The sequence below is a fragment of the Triplophysa dalaica genome, chromosome 6 (assembly GCF_015846415.1).
Source record: "Triplophysa dalaica isolate WHDGS20190420 chromosome 6, ASM1584641v1, whole genome shotgun sequence".
NCBI lineage: Eukaryota > Metazoa > Chordata > Actinopteri > Cypriniformes > Nemacheilidae > Triplophysa > Triplophysa dalaica.
The window spans coordinates 2,298,833-2,318,282 of record NC_079547.1 but is presented as its reverse complement, the minus strand read 5'-3'; the positions used below and the strand labels follow the sequence as shown (position 1 = coordinate 2,318,282).

Genomic DNA, 19,450 nt, shown 5'->3' with positions numbered 1-19,450 from the left:
TCGGTTGAGGAGTTCAGAGCAGCGGGTCTGCAGACGGCGGCATCGGCGCACAGGGGCGAAACAAGAGAATATTTGGCCGACTTTCAAAATAACTGGATTATAGAGAACTGGACGCGCTGGATAGCGACCCATTCATCTCTTCACGTACGCACGTCTCATCGCTGACAGCCCGTGGTGAGTTCACGCGTCTTTCCATTTCGCTCCCGTTTTCCCGCTGTCGTATAACGGATTATTTTTCGCATACTTTTTCAAGGGATGGGGAGTGCTCACGCGCTAGCGAGTTGGACACTGCGGTTAATTTCAAGCGGACAAATGCATTTTTAAAATGTCGAATTGGTGCCGTAGTGCAGCCTTGGTCGCCGTATGCTTCCTAATACACTTATTTATCGTTTACACGCCTCGTCAGGCCGTCTAACGAGAGATGATGGTGGTGGTGAGTGACTGAGGAGGCGCGTGCGCGCGGAATGAGCACGCGCTAGGCGGCTAACTAACGGCCGCAGAAAGAACTTCAGCCAGTGCCTCAGATAACGGTCGCCTGGTTGTTATTCTCGGTAATATGTGGGATTTTACGTCAGTCGAGTCGCTGGGGTCGTGAGGAAAGATGGCTGTGAGGGAGTTTATCATTGAATGAATTTCTCAAGGACTGAGCTTTACTGTGGATTCTCACCACATTTAACGGCCCTCGTCTGTGGAATTGCAGCAATGACCCATTTTTTGGCCCGATTATCTTATTTTTAGGTCTCTGTGAGATTTACAAAACTATCAGTCCAGTTGTAGTTTACAATAAATAGACGATAATCTGTTTACTTCTTTAATGGGTTAATGTTTTTGTGAATGCCACCAACATTAGTGCGATGGCCAATGAGAAACAAGTAACAGATAACTCATATTAACTAATAAGTTGCTTCTTTCAGCAAATTTCATCTTATTTTATCTACGTGTTGGTGATATTCCATTATCCATCACCTATTAAATAGGTGTTATGTGATATAATATGTGCATTTAAAATACGCCCTAACGTATCTTATCAACATAACAAAGTTAAACAATGTTATAATAAAGAGGACGAGAACTTTGTTTTTATCATAGTTCAGATTTATAGTGCTCTATAACTAATATAGTGCTTTTTCTGTACTGTCATGTGTAGTAGTTGTGACTAAAATGTGTAAAATAAGAAACGTTAGACCCTTTATATCCCTCAGGCCAGGGCTGTCATGTCAGATATACTCAAAATGAATCCTTGCTGTTCCATCACCAACTTGTCTTTTTCCAGGTGGCCGATTTTTAGTTCCTCATGCCGGAGATGGCACAGCGGAGTGGGCAAGAGGACCCTGAGCGGTACCTCTTTGTGGATCGGGCCGTGGTCTACAACCCAGCATCCCAGGCAGACTGGACGGCCAAGAAATTGGTGTGGGTGCCTTCTGAGCGCCATGGCTTCGAGGCAGCCAGCATCCGCGAGGAGCGAGGGGAAGAGGTACTCGTTGAGCTGGCGGAAAACGGCAAGAAGGCCGTGGTGAACAAAGATGACATCCAGAAGATGAACCCACCCAAGTTCAGCAAAGTGGAGGATATGGCGGAGCTCACCTGCTTGAACGAAGCCTCTGTGTTATACAACCTGAAGGACCGCTACTACTCTGGGCTCATATATGTAAGTGTCATTTTTTTATTTTGGAGATGACATTCTGGTATGTTTTGTTGTATAAGTGCTTAGCGGAGTGTAATCGATACTACTGTCCTTACATTCCTACTGTTTAACAACAGTAGACGTTTTGTGGTCTTGACCCAGTTTATAGCACATACCAAGATAAAGAAACTTAGGACTTTTAGTGGTCAAAACAGGTAGAACGGCAGGCCAAGAGATTCCATGAGGTCATTATGGAATCTCAATGAGAGGGGCCACTTGTCATTTCCCAGTTTTTTTTAGAAGAGGTTTACTGGCTAAAGAGAGTCAAGCCAATAGCACGTTTAGAACCATGGTGAAAAAGTTGTTTCAGGTTAACATCCCATTTGTCATTATTTTAAGCTATTTCAGGTAGTCTGCAAACATGATCATCACGACTGAAGGTCACTCGGAGCAGTTCAGATCCTTTAGCTGTGTACAACACTGTCAGATTGCGTCCTAAATGTACCTTCATGCTTCATAGATCTAGTTTTATAAAGCCTCTGTTATGTAGCTGTCGTGTGCCCTCCCCTATAGACTACAGTAATTAGCTGTGGCGGCCCATCAGAGCTCTACTGTACGTTTTTTGCATGTAGCGTTAGTGGTACAGAGGTTTAAAGTTTTATAGCATAGGCTAAACAGTTGTAGCACAAGTCTAAAACGTCTTTAATAATAGAAATATATATATATACACAAAAATATATTTGCATGAAGTTTATCACATAAATAGCCATACATTTTCTGTTTTAATTTTTCTTAAATCTTTATTTTCCATATATTTTTACCAGAAATATATATTTGTCCACATACTTTAGTTTACTATTATATTATGTCCTATTGTAAACTGCAGTAGAATTTCTCATTTTTTTAATCTTACTATAGTAAATAAGAGCAATTATACTCTAGTGTTCATGTAGTTTACCAGTTTAGTACTGTAATACTACAATTTACTATAGTAAAGGTTATAATACAATTGTGTTTTTAATCTGAATGTTAATCAGACTTTTATTTTGACGGGTCGTTGCAAAGGGTGTGTTGCTGATGATATAACATATAACTTTTCTCTAACAGTGAAATGCTAATGAAATAAACTCTCATATCAGCTCTGGCGATGGATTTCATGTGTTCAGGTCCTCATACAGAGATGCAGACCAATGCTCAGGTGCCACACACGTTTAGTAATGCGTTAAACTGCGAAGCTCATTCACGCAAAAAAACAGGTGACATATTAAAAAATCTGGATGCCGCCTCCGCTTTCCACATCTCAGAAACCACAGGGCTCTCAATATGATCTTAGTGCAAGAAGCTGTAAACGCAAAAACAACTAGAATAGCAGTGCACCATTGATTTACATCACAAACAAACACTAGGTCAAACTTGCCTATATCATGAGCAAAACTACATAGAATGTGTGCTACACTGGCAAATTTATTCTTCGCACAGACAGTGTTATTCATAGCATATGTCCCACTGTACACTACAGCCCTGCCCATGCTCGGCCTAGTAAAAGCATGAAGTTTTATAACAGGCCCTTGTTTTTGGCATGGTATGAGTTTCAATTGGCTTCCAAAATCTGCTGGATGTCAAGACGCAGACTGCCTGTTGATAACACCGTCACAACCCCATAATCAGCATTCTCCTTTCATTGAGCAATATTTCTGTTTTCCTCATTAGTACCGGCCATTAGCATCTAAACCTAGTGTTTAAAAGAAAAACAGCCTGTATTAAAACAAAGTGGAAGCACAGCTTTATGTATAAACAGATGAGATATATTCTGTGTGTGTAGATTGTGGCCATACATCGGGCTGGTGTGGTATGTGCTCTTATATCTGCTGTGTGGGCAGCGTTGCTGCATTCCTCTGTGCTTTCCCACAACCCTCTGTTCTTGGACAGCATGATAGGAGATGACAGACACTGGATGAAGTTCCAGCACTTTCTCTTTATGGTTGATTTAACATTGATATTGTCCAGTCTTAGGTGAATTAAACTGTGCAATGGTGGCGTATTCAGACTTTTTTGCTGGAGATGAAATCATTGTATATTGAGTATATGCAGACTTCCTCTGTCTTTAGAGGTGAGGAACACTCATTGAGGGTTAAGATGGAACTCTGAAAGCAAATTAAAGGCAGTATAGATGATTTGGTAAGATGCTAACTTTAGCCTGCTAGCACTGAAATCACGATCCCACCCTCCATAGGAATCGCCGTCCAAAGCCACGCCTCCCCAAAAAAACATGAACACATTCAATCATGTCTCATTCACCAGTGAGAATATGTTATAGTACAAAGTACATAAAATTGCTACAATAGCGAAAACAGCTAGCGTAAACAATAGCTTTAAAATGGGATTATATGTAGCATAGTTCATGCTAGACGCAGGGCAACGATGTTATACATAAAGTACCACAAACTTCATAAGCAACATAATCAAAACCCATCAGCTCGGAGGACAATGATTGGCCAAACGTTTTTGGCCCTACGCCATTCACTTTATAATCGTGATGGATCAAATAATCTTACACTTACTTTATTTTTATATATTTTGGTAGATGCTTCTGTTCAAAGTGACTGACGCGCTTTAAGCTGTACATTTTATCAGTATGTGTGTTCCTAAAAATGGTGTGCTAGCTGAGCTACAGGTAGATTTATCTATATACATATTTATCTCATTTTTGTCATAAATGTGGGCGCCGCCATCTTTGTGCTGTTTGTATTTAGACTTCTGTTGAGCCGGCTAAAGCTAATGGCACTTGTATTGCGAGTGAGACAAATCTGCTGTTTTGACTGGCTTGTTAATATTTATTATGGAACCCAAAGGTAATGCTTAATCTGTGCAGTTAGAGGTTGCTATAATAGCCGGTACAAAAAACTTAATAGGCTGAAGCAAACCTAACTTGCCTGCCAGAGGATCGCAGCTATATGACTAAGTTCCTGGGACTTGCCCTGTCTTTACATTACATTTTCAATAATTAATTTAAAGGATCCAGGAATGTTTCCTCCACATTGACTGGAATTCACATCTGATTTTAAAAATACTAATTCGTGGTCGGTCGTTTACAAATTTTGACCGACTTTATCACTGTGCATGTACTGGTAAAGTCACGTCTCTGTGTTCTTATAGCTGCGAATCGAAGACCCATCAACTTCGATAGAAAATAGGAAATAATTTAATATATCTTCATTTGATCAGGCTACTTCATCCTCCAACTGTGTAATACACCTCACTTGTTAAAAATATTTACAAGAGCTGTTTAAATGGTGTATTGAGCTTCCTCACGCGACACCACTTCCATTGTTATTCACCGGTCAGCTAATAAAACAGAAGTGTCAAGACATAAAGGAACTAGTCAGATCGTTTACTTTGCATTCAAAAATAAGGGGAATAAACATGTTGTCCTTAAACAGGTAAACTGACGATTTTTTAAACAAATATATATATTTTTTTAAGTTGACCAGTTCCCAGGCCTATTGTTCTGATCATCTATGGTCATGTTTGGCAGGATGGTGTTGTCTAGTTGGGAGTGGGATGTGGACAGATTTGTCCTTAGAGAACCCCCAGTACTCCTCTACACTCATAGATTTTACACACTCATAAACACAAGCTCAGCCAATGGAAAGACCCCCTTTAGCAGACAGGGATTACCCCACTCCTGATTTGCCTCTTCACCCAGTGTCTGGGTCGCACAGCAGTGTACAAACACATTTAAACAAACAAGTGGTACTAAATTTAGGCTCTTATGTAAAACAACCTGAAGGACAGGGTTCGTTTCCTCTGTATAATGTAGTGCATGCTTACTGTAGGACTTCTGAAATGTCAATGAAAGGATGCCAGCATTAAAATAAATACCTGTGCTGTTTTATTCTGGAAATTGTGTGTGTTCTGTATACAATGAAAATGTCAATATTATCATGATGATCAGTAGCATTATTTCACCTGAGAATGTGATTTTATTTGCCCGTCCTCGGATCATTATGCATTAGTAACCATGCATTAGCTGGAGACAGTTTTGTACACTCATTTGCAGTGTTAACCTTTTTAATTAATACATACTTTAAAACAATACATACTTTTACTTTTGGTATTGTAATGTAACAATTGTTTCCCTTATTGTTTGTGTCTCTGTTTGTCTGCAGACATACTCAGGGCTCTTCTGTGTGGTCATAAACCCTTACAAAAACCTCCCGATATACTCCGAGAACATCATTGAGATGTACAGGGGCAAGAAAAGGCACGAAATGCCACCTCATATCTACGCCATTTCTGAATCGGCCTACAGATGCATGCTTCAAGGTAAGACGGTACATATAAAATACCACATCTGTTGGATTGTCCCTGTGGCTTTCTGTTACAGAAATAACAGTTTGGCTCAAAGTCTTTGGCTACGTTATTTTGCATTCCTAGTTTTCGAGATGAATGAAAAGTGACCAAAAATAAAAATTATGTTTACTAAATCTATTGCAAATGCTATCTTACATAAGGTAAAGTCTTGAAAAAGTTGGAGTTGATCATCTAGAAAACCATGTGTCAACTTTTGTTGGCTGTGCTTTGTGGTTCTTAGCGTAATGTGACGTAGACTGCATGGAATGGTCACTATTTCCAAGAGCATCATGTTTCAGTTTGGTTTCCATCTCATGAGATAAATTGATTTCTTCACCACAACTGGAATGCTTGGATAAGCCTAGAAAAAGAAAAAGAGACACTGCGTTTGCCTTGTTACACTGCATTGGGATTGGGTTTTTTTTTTGCCCCAGCTATGGAGCTTTCCATATACGCAGAGTGCAAAGGAAAAGATAACTAAGATATATAATTTTCACATGGGACATGTTTTGGCTATATTTAACTAGACTCTTCTAGACTACTTTTGGGTGCACCTTCAAAATTAATAGACAATAAAGCATTTGTTAAGCAAAAGTATTTCAAAGTTGTTGGCAGTGAATACTAAGGCTCTCTCTATCACAGCAGAATAATTGCTAAATTACCCCCATTGCTCTTCCTGACAGACAAATGAAGCTTTTTAAGACCACTTCCTGTGAGTGTTTTCTTACTGGTTCTCTTCTCAGTAAGGCAGATTGGTTAGGGTTGAAATTAAAAGGTGAGAAGAAGCCCATAATTTTGTTCTGCTTTCAACTGCTGTCATAATCTTTATGACTTCTCTTAGTAAATGTGGGACAGTTGGGGCAACATTAGGATGTGGAGACTGGCAGAGATGTCTGTTGTGTTCCATCAGAATTAATGTAAGCTTTAAGCCCTCGATTTAATGTACTGTAATGTAATGCATTTAACATTCTTTATAAGAGTTTAATCAGTAATCAGCTAATGAAATTAGGACAAACATTAAATGCACTTGTTAAGTTTGTGATATGATGTGATATCGAATAAGTATCTGGTGTTAGCTTTAGTATAATGTGTATGTTTTTATCTAACAAAAATGTTTTTCGTAATTAAAGTTGTTGAACTGTGTTTCATCACCTAAACTCCGATATCAAAAGTGATGCAAGTAGGTTAGTGAGCGGTGAAGCATTAATGCAACGTTAAATTCTCTAGTGAAGCTGACTCTTTCACATGGAATAAGAACAAGCCAGTTGTCCAGATCTGTCAAAGGCTTGGGGAACCAGGCCCTTCCCAGTCCGGGGATGAGAGGCTGACCTGCATTGCGGGGTACAATGATGCCTTTGTGTGAGAATGGTGGTGGGGGGGTGGTAAAATCTGTGACGTGCTGGGTCAAGTGTGGCCGGGAAACACAGATCCTGGTGTCGGCCTCTGGAGTAAACACCCCCAATAATGCTGCACGTGCCGAAATCTTGAGATCTGGATAGATTAAGGCAGTGGAACCAAGCAACCACATTTGTGGTTGCAAGTCCCTCTACCCTTCTGTTTAAATAGTTTCTATACAGTTGCTTGCCATGCCTTGATCTTAAGATGTGATACTGAGTGCTACACTGACTTGAATTGAGACAGTTAAAGGGAAAATTCATCCCAAAATCTAATTTGTGCAATTTTTTTTTTTTTTTTACTCAACCACAGGACTTTAAACATGTTTTGAGATCTCCCGCCGTCTTTGGAGCACAAATAAAGATATTTAGGGGACATCCGGGAGATTTCCAGGCCTCCTAATACACATAATGCTTCTAGTTGTTGTCAAGGACCAGAAACGTACTAAAGACATCGTTAAATTGGTCCATCCGCTCATAGTGGCTAAATAATTTTCTTTGAAGCGACGAGAATGCTTTATTTCGAAACACAAACCAAAATAACAACTTTAATCAATATATTCTATAAATATCTTTATTTGTGCTCCTAAGATGGCGGGTCTACGTAAACATGTTTAACGTCTTGTGGGTGGGTAAAAATTCACACAAATTAGATTTTGGGATGAATTTACCCTTTACAAAGATTTTATATTGTCTTTGAAGCAGCCAGGCTAGATTATAGATCATATGCCCTCATATGCTGGGTACCTGTCTGCTTTCCCTTTATTATTTGGGCCGTATCATCCATGTTTTTATTTTTAAATTTTATGACATGATTTACACATAGATATCTGTATTTGTCAAGAAAACTATATTCAGGTGTTTAGATGTAAGCCTTCAACATCAAAAAGACGTTTCAAAATCCGATATGATATTTTGCAGATATTTTGTCCAGATATTTTGCTGGTAATTTATGTCATTTCATTGACCGAGTCACTGAGGGATGTCTGGTCTTATCAAAGCGGAATGTTTCATAAGTTTGTCTGACATGCAGATTTTAAGGTTAACTGGGATATAACTCTCACAAAGGTACATTTTATAACATCCCCAGAGATAGAGTTGCACAGCTGTACACTCATGCACATCTGTCTTTTATTAATCTGACAGATACTAGCCATAATCTCTCTTTCCTAGGGACAATAATAACCACATTGAGATGTTTGGAAGTTCACTTTAAAACATTTTTATAAATTACTTAGACAGTAAACCCATGGAGACCCTCTTCGCTGGAAGCCAGGAATGCCAGTGCCACTGATCCCTACAAGTCATATGGAAGCTATGAAATCTAAACTCAGTCACTGACAGGAAAGTTTTATCCGAAACATATAATTACAGCATTCAAAATGGCAATCTTGCAGTCGCGCTTACCCTGCATAGAGGCGTACTTCAGTTTCAGCCTTGCTGAAATGAGAACTCCGCTAACTTATCAGTTAATCATTGAATTGATTTTTCTATATTTGGATTTTTAAGTGTTTCCATTGAGTATCTTTTAAAGCATGGATCCCAACAAATCAAGGCTTGCGCCCTATTATAACAGTCTGATTGCCAAGATAATACACCAGAATCCCATTGCTGGAGTCTGGAGATGGCAAAGAATTCCAAAACGACAGAGATTTCTGATTTATAGAGTGATGAGACATTGCTCTGTTGTTTTCTTCCCTTCAAATGGTAAAGCGGTTGTTGCTTTGATAGAAATATCCAAATAAAGAATGCATTGGCTCTGTTTCTAAATCTAGTGAGCTGAATCACTGGGTACTGCCTACATAAGCAGCTGCCTTCTGGGGTAACATATACAAGCATTCAGAGAGAGAACCTTTTAGGTGATTAGATGTAGGCAGCAACTTTTCTTGACACATAGTTAGTGGTTCACACTTGAATTGCATTTGATTCCCAAACATGTTGGGATGTTGCAGAGCTAATGAGCAATACTATAAAATGCATAGCGACCAAAGCTGTTGGGTAAAATTATTTTGCTTCGCACCATTTGCAGATAGATTTTCAGTCTTTCAACAACAGCATTTATGCCATGTACCTTTCCATGTGATAAGATAGTAACAGGGTTTGGATGTTTTTGTCCCACCTGTTACCAATAGATGCGTAATGAGTTTTATGATTCTGTCCTTTTGAACTTTGTTGTGGTCTATGCAGCCAGAACATCATCCATCCTGTGCCCTGTTGAATGTATACTGTACGTAGATCTCCATCTTTTCTAGATAATGGTCACCATTAGGGATGTGCGCTACGACTAATTTAAAACTTGTTTAAACAAAGGTTTTGTCACCTTGTAGTCGACTAGTCTAAAACGAATAAGGGCCCAGAAGGCGGTCCAAAAACTTTGCTTAGGGCCTATTTAATACATTTTAAAGACTAAAATATCTAGCCTATACAAAATCCATTTTATTTTCTCAGTCTCCTGTTTTTTCAGACTCTAAAAGTTCAATACAATTTTTGTAATCAAATTACATGATTTTTTTGTAAAAGTGAGTCTATCATGAAGCTTAAAATATTTGACAACAATTCATTTTTCAATTCAAAAACGAATGTTTCATTATTTGTTTATTTAAATGATGTTTAATGAAAAAACATTGCTATTTTTAATTGTCGCAATTTAAGTAGCCTACAAGTTGTAATTAGGGTAGACCTATAGCCTATCAACAAACAAGATAGCCGACATTATATCATGTTTTTATCTTTTATAAAGCAAAACAATTTGTGTAAACAATGCAAATAGAAAGCAATGGACAAAAATGTACAGAACAAGCTACAGAAAGCATTTTATCTCGCACAAAGCGAATGAAAAAGCAGCTAATAAAGCATACTGCCCATTATAGCTCATTTATAGAACATAGGCTAAACACTCCAGTCCGCATGTGGTTATGATGTTAACTATATTATGTTCTTGTTGAGGAAATGCAAGCATTATGCTCAGATGAAAGTCGGCTCAATGTTTGTGAACAATGACTCCATCTGAAGAATCTGCGCAAACTCTGCAAAGGCACACAGATAACAGTGCTAAGCGATCATGTTTGTTCAAGCACTTTTTGGGATAAACATTATAATAAAGGACATTTCAAAGTTCTGTGAATCTAGAAGCGGAGACATTTTCATCTCAGTTTTATTGAGTATGCTCAAGATGCATTCACCGCATTTACAGCTCATTCTGCCATCAAATAAAGTCAATCCGTCTTTCATGCATTTCAAATAAAAAAATATTGATATTATATTTACATAACTGTATGTAGCTTTAGATCATTATCTACTTTTTCGTTTTATGCCAGCATTCCACGCTTCCGTCCGCATTTTCTGCATTGCGTCAATTACCCAATACAGTATGGTTACGCATGGCTCCAGTGAAATTATTATTATGCATCTTTGATATGACATAGTTAGCTTAAAACCTACCCGTTTTCCTCCTTCAGAACACCCCCACATCTCGTCTTTCAAGTGGGCATTTCTGAGCTTCCTGAAGTTGGCACAAAGAAATCGGATGCAAGATTTGACCTAAAATCAATACATTTCGTTCCTGATGCACTTTTTTATTTTATCAAACATATTGTTTTAGTATGCAATTTAAACGTTTTTTAAACGAAACATTAAAATGAAAGTCATTTCAATTAAGATTTTGTGTAATTTTTTGTTGTTTTCAATGTCGACTAGTAGGACTTTACCAATTAAACGACTAGTCGATTAGTCTCGCGCATTCCAAAGGGAGCTCAGAAATGTTTTGGTACCTGTTTTCTTAGTTATAACTTGAACAAATCATCTTATTTTATGTAAGTGTAGACTTTAAAATCGTCTGTAATATCTTTGTACTTGTTGTTTCCACATGGGATGAGGCAAAAACTGGCTTCCTACACAGCATGGCTACAACAGCCCATAATGCCTCTGTGAGCTGACCCTGTAACAAAGCAGATGAGTTATTCTTAGCTTTTTAGCTTTAAGAGAGCGTATTTTATCTCTTGTCTATGAGTGAATCCAGCTGTAGATTATTTCTACTGATGCTGGCAGTGGTGTGGTTATGACTTAATGAATCCCAAGGTGATGATGATTGGTGCAGCAGAGGTGCATCTGAGTCATTTCTCAGTGCACGACGGAATGGCTCATCGAGTCAAACAGCTGCATGCTAAATTCCTGCGGCGAACAGTTGCAGCAGATGGGACGCTCTTTTCTTCTGTTAAGAACGCTTGTTGCTGTCCTCTTGTTGCTTTGTGCTTTTGTACTGCACTTCATACAAATGATTCACTCGAGCCAGATTACTTTGGCATCTATGAGCTCATGTAACTTGATTCTGTCAGTGGTGGACGAAGTACACAAACCATGTACTTGAGTAAAAGTAGAGATACCCAAGGAAAAATATTACTCAAGTAAAAGTAGAAGTGCTGTCTTTAAACTTTTACTTGAGTAAAAGTACAAAAGTATTTGCCTTCAAATGTACTGAAGTATCCAAGTACTATCCATCCATCCATCCATCCATTTTCTACCGCTTATCCGAACTACCTCGGGTCACGGGGAGCCTGCGCCTATCTCAGGAGTCATCGGGCATCAAGGCAGGATACACCCTGGATGGAGTGCCAACCCATCGCAGGGCACACACACTCACTCATTCACTCACGCCCAAGTACTATAATTTTTATTAAAAAAATTAATATAATATATTTTATGTGCTTTTCTTTTAGCATGTCATAAGAAATACAGAGTATATACAGAGTATATTATTTTCAGCATAGGCTTAGTTAGATCAGTCTTTAGAAGCTTTAGAAAATAACAATACCTGTTAATAAGGAGCAATCCACTCCAACAGTCAACTGTTTTAGCATTATACATGCACCAATGCAAAATTTTCTTATAATATAATCATTGTGTTCCCAACTTGTAATAATTACTTTAATTAGCTCATTGTTTCCTTCTTTAAATGAATACATGATGTTAGCTATAACAGCATGATTTGTATTATCTTAAAACTGTACATTTAGATAACTTAGACAGTCACCTCTCATAACAGATCACTCAAAATATTTATGTAAATTCAAGCTGCTTTGAAACTATATGTATTGTGAAAAACGCTAATACAAATAAATGTGAATTGAATCGGTGCAGCCTAGTCAAAATATAACTAATTTAAATTCCAACATAAAATGATAAATTCGATTGATTCCCATTTCACAATATCAGAGCACTCAGCTTGAAAAGTTTCAAATTCAAATATGAAATAAGCTGAAACAGCTAAGTTTACTTGTCTGACGACGTGTACAATGTTCATGGTAGCGTAACAGTCTATATTTTAACCAAAATGTGTTCTGCAAGCTACTGTTAGATGTATATCTCTTTATTTTAAATGAGTGAAATTAAAATGGCTTACCTCTATGTGTTCCCTTATTGGAAGGAGAATTCTTGTATGAAGAAATTGTACAGGACCGAGGCAGGCAGAGAAGGCACTTAAAAATGAAAGACTCGTTCTTCTTTTAAACGATGGGTTTTGAGCAAGGTTAGATTCTGCAGTTTCTTCCATGATTTCACTAAAGATATTGCCAGTCGAAATGTTATGTGTTGTTGCAGACAGTTGCACTGAATCTGATGTGTTTAATCGTATTTTCGCGCTAAGTAGATAACGTGACCAAGGTGAAAACGGGGGCAAAACAATACAAGTTCAAAATAAAGCGCGCGATGTTCTGTGATTGGTGGCTCGTTTTACCAGTTAAGTTTTTACTGACTTATAAATAAAAAGGAACGACTGATTTTGAAAATGTAGTAGAGTAAAAAGTAAGATATTTGACTTTGAAATGTAGTGGAGTTAAAGTAAAAGTCTCAAAAAAATTGAAGTACTTGAGTAAAGTACAGATACACAAAAAAACTACTTAAGTACAGTAACGAATTACATTTACTTCGTTACTGTCCACCACTGGATTCTGTTATATGTTGACTTGCAGGCGCAATATACTAACCTTATTATTCTGACCTTTTTTAACAGAAAAGTTCACCCAAATACGAGAGTTTATGCACCCTAGTGCCGTCACGGATGTATACGACTTACTTTCTTCAGTTCTTGAATCTGAAAACAAATTCTGTCTTGCTATCTTCATATGTGGGTGTCAACATGGCAAAGTTTCCAAAAAAAAACATGCATACATTATTTAAAGTACTCCGAATTACAAAAAGATAAATTGAGTCAATACATTGAGGATTATCAATGTCAACATTTCATATAAACGTGTTAAATTCAAATAAGGCGGATGATCAATAACGTCAAATCTTATTGGCTCTCACATGTCTTGTGACTATTTGCCATATGTGCGTTTCATCACATGCCTCAAGAACCAGATTCTGTTTTTGGAAGTATTTCTTTCCATGTAATTCTAAATTCAAATTGCAGAAACGTTAAACTTTTGTGATGTCACATTACAGTCCTGTTATTTAAAAATTACCCATTTGTTTTTGGATTCAGTTCTAAAGAAAGTTGTTTTTTGCTGTTTTTGTTTGTCCAGAAGCTCACAGGTTTGTTTTCTTGCTCTGGCACACGCACTTGAGGTTTAATGAATGTTTATGCATCCCATTATACTGAGGGAAAGTAAATGTAGCCCTACCATTGTAAGGTTTTTACCCTCTATGCCGTCTCCACTCTCTGGTGTTTGGCAGTGATGTGGTCTGGTATTTGAGGAATGTGCTCTATCGTAGGTTAATCCAGTAGAAGGGGGTAGGGTGGGCCAGCTGAGGGGTACAGAGGGAGATTTTGGGAACTGAAGCTCATGGTGGTGAGGGTGTTGGTGTATGACACGTAGCCTGATATTAAGCGTATATGGGCGATTTCACAGAATTCGTGCAAACTGCTGTCGCACATCAAAAATACACATTTAAAAAGCATTCAAGTATATTACAATACACATTGTAGAGTGATGGGGATATTTTACGATACGATATTTCATTCTATTCATCGAGCGGTCAAGACACTGCCTACCTACTCTGTGCCAGCACGTCACGTGTGCTTATCTGTCACGTGTGTAATTATAAAATTTGCTCATTTAGCAATTTTTTCCTATTTGAGTAACTTATAAAAATAGATCATGCTAGAATTGTTATGCTCCATTTTAAAGTTTGGATAAAAAAAAACAGAATATTGTCTCATGAAGATAGCAGGTGTTTGAATACTTTCTTGTGAGAGCCATTTGATAGCGTAATTATTGTATCCACACAATCCAGTTAGCTCGATATGTGCCTAAATGATGTCTTTATGCTTTCACTGGCATCTCTGTGATCAGTGTATTATTAGTCAGAAGAGTTGCTAAGGTCTTCACAAAGGACGCAGTAAAAAGTCAAGAGCCCTTTCGTCGCTTGATTATATCCTTACCATGTCTGCAGCTGTGCTGATAGGAGAGGCCATTCTTCACGATCCTCGGCTGCCAAGTCTGCATCCGAGACAGATAGGCTCATGAACATCCAGAGTCACGGTGTTTGCCATAAAAAGGAAGCCTATGTGAGATTCTCATGGGAGAGGCCTCCTCCCTGGGATCTGCTTCCAGTAACCTGAGCTCTGAACTTTTTTTCTGAAACATTGTTTTTGGAGCCCTTTCGACCATGCACAGTTTCCTAGTGCTACTTGTTACATCATCGTTCCAGCGTCCTTTTCCTGTTAACTCGTGCGTAAGGCACATGGAGTTTTATTGTGACTGTCCGTCTTTTACATGAACCATTTTTGCAGTATTATGAGTTTCCTTTTATGGAAATAGCGTTCTCTCTGAGGTAAGGGCTGGGTCTCTGGGTTTGAATACTAGTTAGTTAAGCAAGGCTAGTTGGAGGAAACCCTGGGCCGAAGATCAGCCCAGCTGTAAATCCACTCCATCCCAGACTACCCTGACCTCCTGCTGCCAGAACAGGAAAACAGTCAGCACTATTTTAACTTTAGACATCCTCTGTTCTCATTGGTGGACTCGGTCAGATGCCCCTGTGTCTCATTAGAAGACTGCGTAAAAGATTTCTTTTGATCCCTGTGAGACATAAATTGGTTTTGTCATTTTAAACAGCCTGACTACTTTTAAAGAATTTCATGAATTCTCTGTCTTCTGAGGGTTTAAGTTATTTATGGAACCAAACGTAATTCTGACTGCTCAACCAGAACAACAATTTAAAGCAAAAGTCTGCTTCTGCAACACAAGCTGCTCACACATCGAATAAGGAATCTAGGTACCTATAATCATTGGTCTGAGCTCATGTGATTGTATGGAGGTAAGGACAGTGACTTTGTCGCCAGTTTTTCGCTACGGGGTCGTAAGAAGGCGTTCCCCACTTTGGTTGTCCTTGAAACATTTATAAACAAACCCAACAGCGAGTAATGGATGATGTGAGCTCTGCTGCTCATCATTTACATAAAGTTGAGCAATGCTGTGTCCAAAATCGCCTTCTTCCATACAATATAGTAGGTGAAATAGTATAGAGTCATGAATAGTATGTCCAAAACCTCACTATGCCAAAAAAAGTAGGCGAGAAATACCCTGATGGTCTACTACTTCCGCAGAGATTCGTGAGTGTGGATCGGATGGACCCTTCTCTATCCCATAATGCCTAGGGAGCTGAGCAACGGGTTAAATTTCAAAAGTAAATCAAATAAATATAGCTTATTATAATATAGCCATTTTTAATGTAAGTGCCAATAAATAAATTTCTCCTGACTAAATTATGTTTTAATCAGTGCTACGTATAGGTTGTTGTTAATTCGTAACATGACCATAAAACATGGCGGACACGGTATGTTCGAAATGTATTCATACTATCCCCACTCATACTATATAGAGAGTTCTGTTTTAATGGCAGATAGCTAGGTACTCAAATTCAGTACGTACTGTCACAGTATCTGATTTCGGACGCAGCGCAAATCTCAACTTCACCGAGTTGCTATTTTATTGCTTCAAGGTGAGTTTAAAGTGACAACATATTCAAATGCAATGGGACTTTAACGATCTCTATCTTTTAAGTGTAATGCAGCTTTAAAAATAAATATGTCTGTTTTTAGGACAGGGTTTGGCAAATGTGTCTTGTCTAATTCTAATTAGCTCTAGCAGACATGCAGATGTCTACATTTGAACGAGGAACTTCACTCAACAGCAGTCTGATAATGCTGGAACAAAAGTTTAACACACCACAACGTCATGTATCTGCATCATTAGCTACATTCTGCTGCTACAGATTTGGGAGCTGAGACACCACTTAGTCATCATTTGGATCATTTCCAAGTGTGCGTTTGTGTGCTGGGTACTCCCAGGTTTCCAGATACGGCGTTCAAGTGAGAATTAAAAGTGATATCATACAAATGAATACTTTTCTGTGAGGTTTAATTGGATACATTTCCTTTGTTGTTAATCATACTGGAACATCGTAGGCGTTTGTGTATATGCATCTTCGTCATTTATTTTGAGCTTATTAAATTCATTTTCCTGTGCGTGGAGGATACCGCAGGACGTTAGGTATTGAATAAAGTCTGCTGATCTATGTTCATTCAGATGCGGCTTGCGCTGTCTCTCCGGATCCAAATAAGACCTGACCTGGGGCCAGTGTGTCCTGAAATTGTGGCCGGTATTGGCCCTAGTCTCGTACTTAAAACATAATTACCTGCAGTCCACAGACATCACAGTGTGATTCAACTGAGCAGAAGCTACAGAGATCGATGTCTGCACTGAAAACATACTCTGTCAGAGGTTGTTTTACCCGGAGGCACAGAATGATGATTTTTGTGCTTTGTCATCGAGTGGATTTGTAAAGAGAGATTATGAATTGTAATGGCAGTGCTTTATAAATAAACCTGACTTTATTAAATTCATATTCTTCAAAGCAAGTCAGCAAAGGTGCTAGAGCCATCACTTCTGTAACACTTTCTCTGCCTTTGAGTGTAAATTTTCTTACTGTTACTGTCAGACTTCTAGCCGCCATCATTAATGATCTGTTTATTGTGCCTAACCCACAGGTCTCTGTTTTTCTTTTGCAAGGAACTCCAAGTGTTCATTTATTTAGCTGTTTTATTGAAATTACAGACACTTTATCACAAAACTATGCTTAGCCTCTGTATTCAGTGCTTAGTGTAAGTGTAGTTGTCTGGTGATGCTTCTAACCTTTTATTTTTATTCTTTTTTTCATCTGCATGTTTTGTTGAAAAACAAATGTGTATTGAATTTGTGTCCTTCCAAGTTAAGGAAATCACATTTTGTTTGGTTGACAGTGAAGCAGGCTTCCGATATACTGACCTTTAAATTAAAACCCAAATCATAAGTAAATGTATAAATGTGTGCCATTTTAAAAGTTGTGTCATGGTGTTTTGAAATCCTTATCTTCCCCTTGCAGAGGTAGAAAAATCTGTTTGGCTGCTTCAGAACGTTGGTGAAATACTTGACTTTTAAAGTTCTGAAATCGTACCGTTGTGTGGCGGTTCAGCCCGTTTATGAAGTGAGATTTGCAGGAGGGTGACGGGCTTACGGAAAACTGCTTTGAATAAAAATGAGATGTGCAAACGAGTTTCACAGATGGTTTTCTTGCCCGTGTTGCAGGCCAACACATCAATTTTATGCTGGACCCGGTTTACATTTTTCCTGTTCCAAGCTGAATTTTTTTCTTAAGACTTAATGCTAGACAAAACCATAGTCATAGTATACAATTGTGTATAACAGTGGTTCTCAAACCTTTTCATGTAAGCCTCCCTATGTGTAGGGTGATTCGCTTTGTGTGTAACGATAGGCTTTACGATAATAATGTACGCGGGGTGATTTGAAAGCACAATGAGCCAGTTACTCTCATATCGCTCTCGAATGACAATAGTAACGTTTACATGGACACATCGGATTGAATTTAATCAGATTATGCAATCTGAATGTAGTGTTCACATGAAAGATAAATTAAGTGATCTGATTGATGTTCAAATCACCAAAACAAACACACCCCTACCCCCATCTTTTGCTTTCGTCAGCGCTCGGCTCGACTAATGTCCATCCTTACTGCTGATTGGCTACAAGGTTGTTTTTGTAATCGGCCCGACTTGGTCTAAACGAGCGTAATTCGGAAATCGGACATCCAGCCTTTAATCTGATCAAGTGTTGACCTGTCCTATCTAGCGGATTACAAACGGCATAGACCACCCCTTACAATCCGACTGAAATTTCAATCGGTTTGGACATTTTTAATCTGATTGACGTGTTTTTATGGAGCGTTTTCATTCGGATTGGACATTTAATCGGATCACATTGGTCCGTGTAAACGCAGCTAGTGATATCATTAGCGGATCGGTCTGTGCAGCGTGCACATGAAGTTAAACACACACTATATGCCACAAACTGAACATTATGATGATTCTGTTGTACTGAGAGAGATCGCTTTGTTTAGATTTGCTTCAAAGCAGTCACATCGTTATGATGAAAGCGTGCTCAGGTGCCGATGGTAAAGGACAATGTGAGCTCAAGCCAGTGGGGAGTGGGGAGGAGGGACAATCGCTCTCGGGCACAGTTGAGAGCAACTGGGCTAAATGCGTATACGCACTTAGGACCCCCAGTTTCAGAACCAATGGTTTATTAAAAATCCAATGTCCTGTAATACGACCAAGCCCTTCATGCAAATAAAAACAACTTTATTGTTTCTTTAAGGTTTGTTCAGTTGTTCATGTCTTATTAAAGGATATTGATTTGAATTAAAAGCTTTGGTAAACTAAAAACGCTGACCAATTTTCTCTCCGTCTTTCTTTTTACAGATCGTGAGGACCAATCAATTCTTTGCACGTGAGTAACCGTTAAATCATCACTTTCAGCTTTCACTGCTTACATCAGTCAGCCTGTACTGAGGTGATGTGATGTCACTAAGGTTGCACTGAAGTTTTGGAAGTTGGCTTTTCTGGATTCATGCGTTAGAGAGTCATGTACAAGCATGAGTCATGTATCATTTCATGTATCATTAAATGTCAGCAGCTGCAGTTGTTGGGTATGTAGAGCACTTCTGATCTGAGTCAGACCCGCAGAAAGCGCTCTCAGTCAGTCTGTAAGAACTTATCTGGAGATATTGTCTGAATTATCTGTTT

The 19,450-nt window shown here is 38.5% G+C and overlaps 1 protein-coding gene across 3 annotated transcripts in view; it reads left to right on the top strand.

Annotated features, from left to right (window-relative positions):
• myh10 (myosin, heavy chain 10, non-muscle) overlaps positions 1 to 19,450 on the top strand; it is a 46,019-nt gene continuing 26,569 nt past the window's right edge. For all 3 annotated transcript variants that reach the window (XM_056749702.1, XM_056749701.1, XM_056749699.1), the window contains exons 1-4: positions 1 to 174; positions 1,274 to 1,648; positions 5,794 to 5,950; positions 19,127 to 19,154. In XM_056749702.1, the coding sequence (XP_056605680.1) occupies positions 1,295 to 1,648; positions 5,794 to 5,950; positions 19,127 to 19,154 (539 nt within the window). In that variant the 5' untranslated portion in view covers positions 1 to 174; positions 1,274 to 1,294. The remainder of the gene's footprint in view (positions 175 to 1,273; positions 1,649 to 5,793; positions 5,951 to 19,126; positions 19,155 to 19,450) is intronic.